Here is a 2,513-nt window from a genome sequence, read left to right on the forward strand (position 1 = left end):
ACTCCACAGCTTAGAGGGAGCATTGCTTGTGACCATTAGAACTGATTGAATTTAACGGCAGAAGTTTAGAAGAAAGTGATCATATTTAAATAATTTCTCAGTGGATACAGGTAATCAGTTATCAAGTGGTAACTTATCCCAGTGTGCAATGCATGTAGTGACTCAGTAAACCTATTGTCCTACTCTCCTGCCAAGTAGTAAGAAGAATTTTAATCACACCAGGTACAGATGTGTAAGTAAATCATTTTGTTATGTGATAGTCTGAGCTTACACAGAATTTATCATTAGGATTTTTTCAGTAATTTACATATGCTCTAACTAAAGGCTATCTAAAAGAGTAACTTTCATCATCATACTCCAGTTCATCTTCTGCATCATCCTCCAGAAGTCCATATTTAAATTTACGATAGACTGTGCCATCTTGGCCCATGTAGACAATATCATCATCGTCATCATCATCATCATAATCGTCTCGATCTTTGTATTCAATCACCTGATCTTCTGGGTAACTGGTGCTTTGGTAGTGATTACTTTTGATAGAAGTGAGAGTCTTTGCATTGTCTGCCAGCTTTTCATATCCACCTTGGTTTAGTGGCTTGGGTTTGGCTCGTGACCTTCTCCAGATGAAAATAATAGCTCCAGTGATGAGGATTAACAAAATGGATGAGGCAACAACCAAAGCTGCACTTTTTCCTTTATATTCATCAGGCAAGTTCAAACTGGTGCGTAATATGCACTCTCCTGCGGGGGCAGAAGCACAACTTTTATGCATGATGCTTATACCTACTTTACATCGTTACAACTCTTGATTCCTAGATCTTTAGTACAAAGTTTTGCTACTGCATTTTTTGCTTATTTTTAACTGCAGTTTTGTTATTTTATTGTTTTTGAGTTTATGTATTTTGTAAACTATCCAAAAGATCAATTTGATGGAAGCTCAGGGTAAAAATGTTTTAACTAAATAAAAGAAATATGTTTACAAAGACAAGCATGGACAAAAGACATCTGAGATAGGAATTGCTGGCATCCAACTCTTTGCCTGAAGAACACTTCCACTTCGGGACAAGTGACTAGAATGTATCCAAGATCTCAAAAGTGCATGTATGTAGGAATTCTGTATTTTATACTCAGATACAAGGGAAATCAGATTATCTACAGATAAACTCAGGAAGACCTATACTTATTTAGGAATTGAACATTGAGCCCCTTTATTTTTTAAAAATAGCTCAGTTCATCAGCTGTTCAACAGTTTTCATTTCCACTGAAAATACTCCAACAAAAGGCTCAGGGTGTGTTTGTACTTCTTGCTATTGCTTTTCTGAGGCAGGGAGTAGAAGAAGGGGATTTGTCCTTTGTCAAAAGAAACATTATGGCATTGTGGTAGAGCTTTATTTAATATATATATACCCCCCCCCCCTATATCCTGAGGCCGCTAACAAAATAGCAAAAGCTGTCAGGAAACAAAAACATTACTTAATCAGAAACAAGCTAAAAACCACCATACAACTAATACAAACAGTTTACTTTCAAAGCATATAATAGCTGCACCTTTAAAGTTAACCCCCCCAGCAGATTACAAATTTGTAAGGTATACGATTTCAGAATGTTAGGATGAGCTCGTTTGACTGAATGATCCTCCTTCCAGAAAGAAAAAAAAGCTGACAGGAAGAAAGGTTCTCACTTTCTCCTGCGATGCTAACTCATGTAAGCCTCAAAGGCAATCTGAAGTGATACAGTCCAGGAATACTTGAGACAACTAATGGTGTTGATGGGCAATAGATTTAGAACAGAAACAGGAAATACTTTATTTAGCAAGTAATTGTGGAATTCACTGCCAATGAACATAGTGATGGCCATAAGAATGTGTGTTTAAAGTGCTGTCAAAGCCACAGGGTTTTCCAGATGAGACAAACAGAAGTGGTTTGCCATTACATGCCTCTGCATAGCCACCCTGGACTTCCTTAGCAATCTCCCATCCAAATAGTAACCAAGGCTAACCCTGCTTAGCTTCTGAGGTGTAATGGAATTAGGCTAGCCTGGGCCATTTAGGTCAGGGCATCTTGAGAACAGATGGCCTTGAAAAGGGATTAGGCAGATTCATGAAGGATAGTCTATCAGTGGCTACTAGCCATGATGACTTAAAGGGACCCTCCCTAGCCAGATGCAGCAATCCTGTGGATACCAGTGCTGGGAGGCAACATCTCTGTCTTGTTTGTTGACCCTGCAGAGCAACTGGCTGGCTGCTGTGTGAAACAGCATGCTGGACTGAATGGGCCAGTGGTGTGATCCAGCAGGCTCTTCTTATGTTCTAATAGCTCTGCCACTTAATTTGCTTTTTTTGCGGCCTTTGTCAGGGCTGGTAGGCTCACTGAGGAGGCTAATTGGCTCACTTTCACCTTCTGCATTATATGGCTCTCATGCATGAATGCCTTCTGGCTCCCCCAGCAATCAACTATAGGGATGGACACGAACCGGATCCTGAAATAAAGTTTGTGACAAATTTTGGGCAGTTC

General features: G+C 39.6%; 1 protein-coding gene across 1 annotated transcript in view; it reads right to left on the reverse strand.

The window, feature by feature from the left end:
- Window positions 1–325: 325 nt before the first annotated feature.
- The window catches only part of PCSK5 (proprotein convertase subtilisin/kexin type 5), a 491,368-nt gene continuing 489,180 nt past the window's right edge, over window positions 326–2,513 (reverse strand). Inside the window, exon 39 of the mRNA XM_015409257.1 lies at window positions 326–741. Within this exon, the coding sequence (XP_015264743.1) occupies window positions 326–741 (416 nt within the window). The remainder of the gene's footprint in view (window positions 742–2,513) is intronic.

This window comes from Gekko japonicus, unplaced genomic scaffold (genome assembly GCF_001447785.1).
Source record: "Gekko japonicus isolate JY-2015 unplaced genomic scaffold, Gekko_japonicus_V1.1 scaffold325, whole genome shotgun sequence".
In the NCBI taxonomy this organism is placed as follows: domain Eukaryota; kingdom Metazoa; phylum Chordata; class Lepidosauria; order Squamata; family Gekkonidae; genus Gekko; species Gekko japonicus.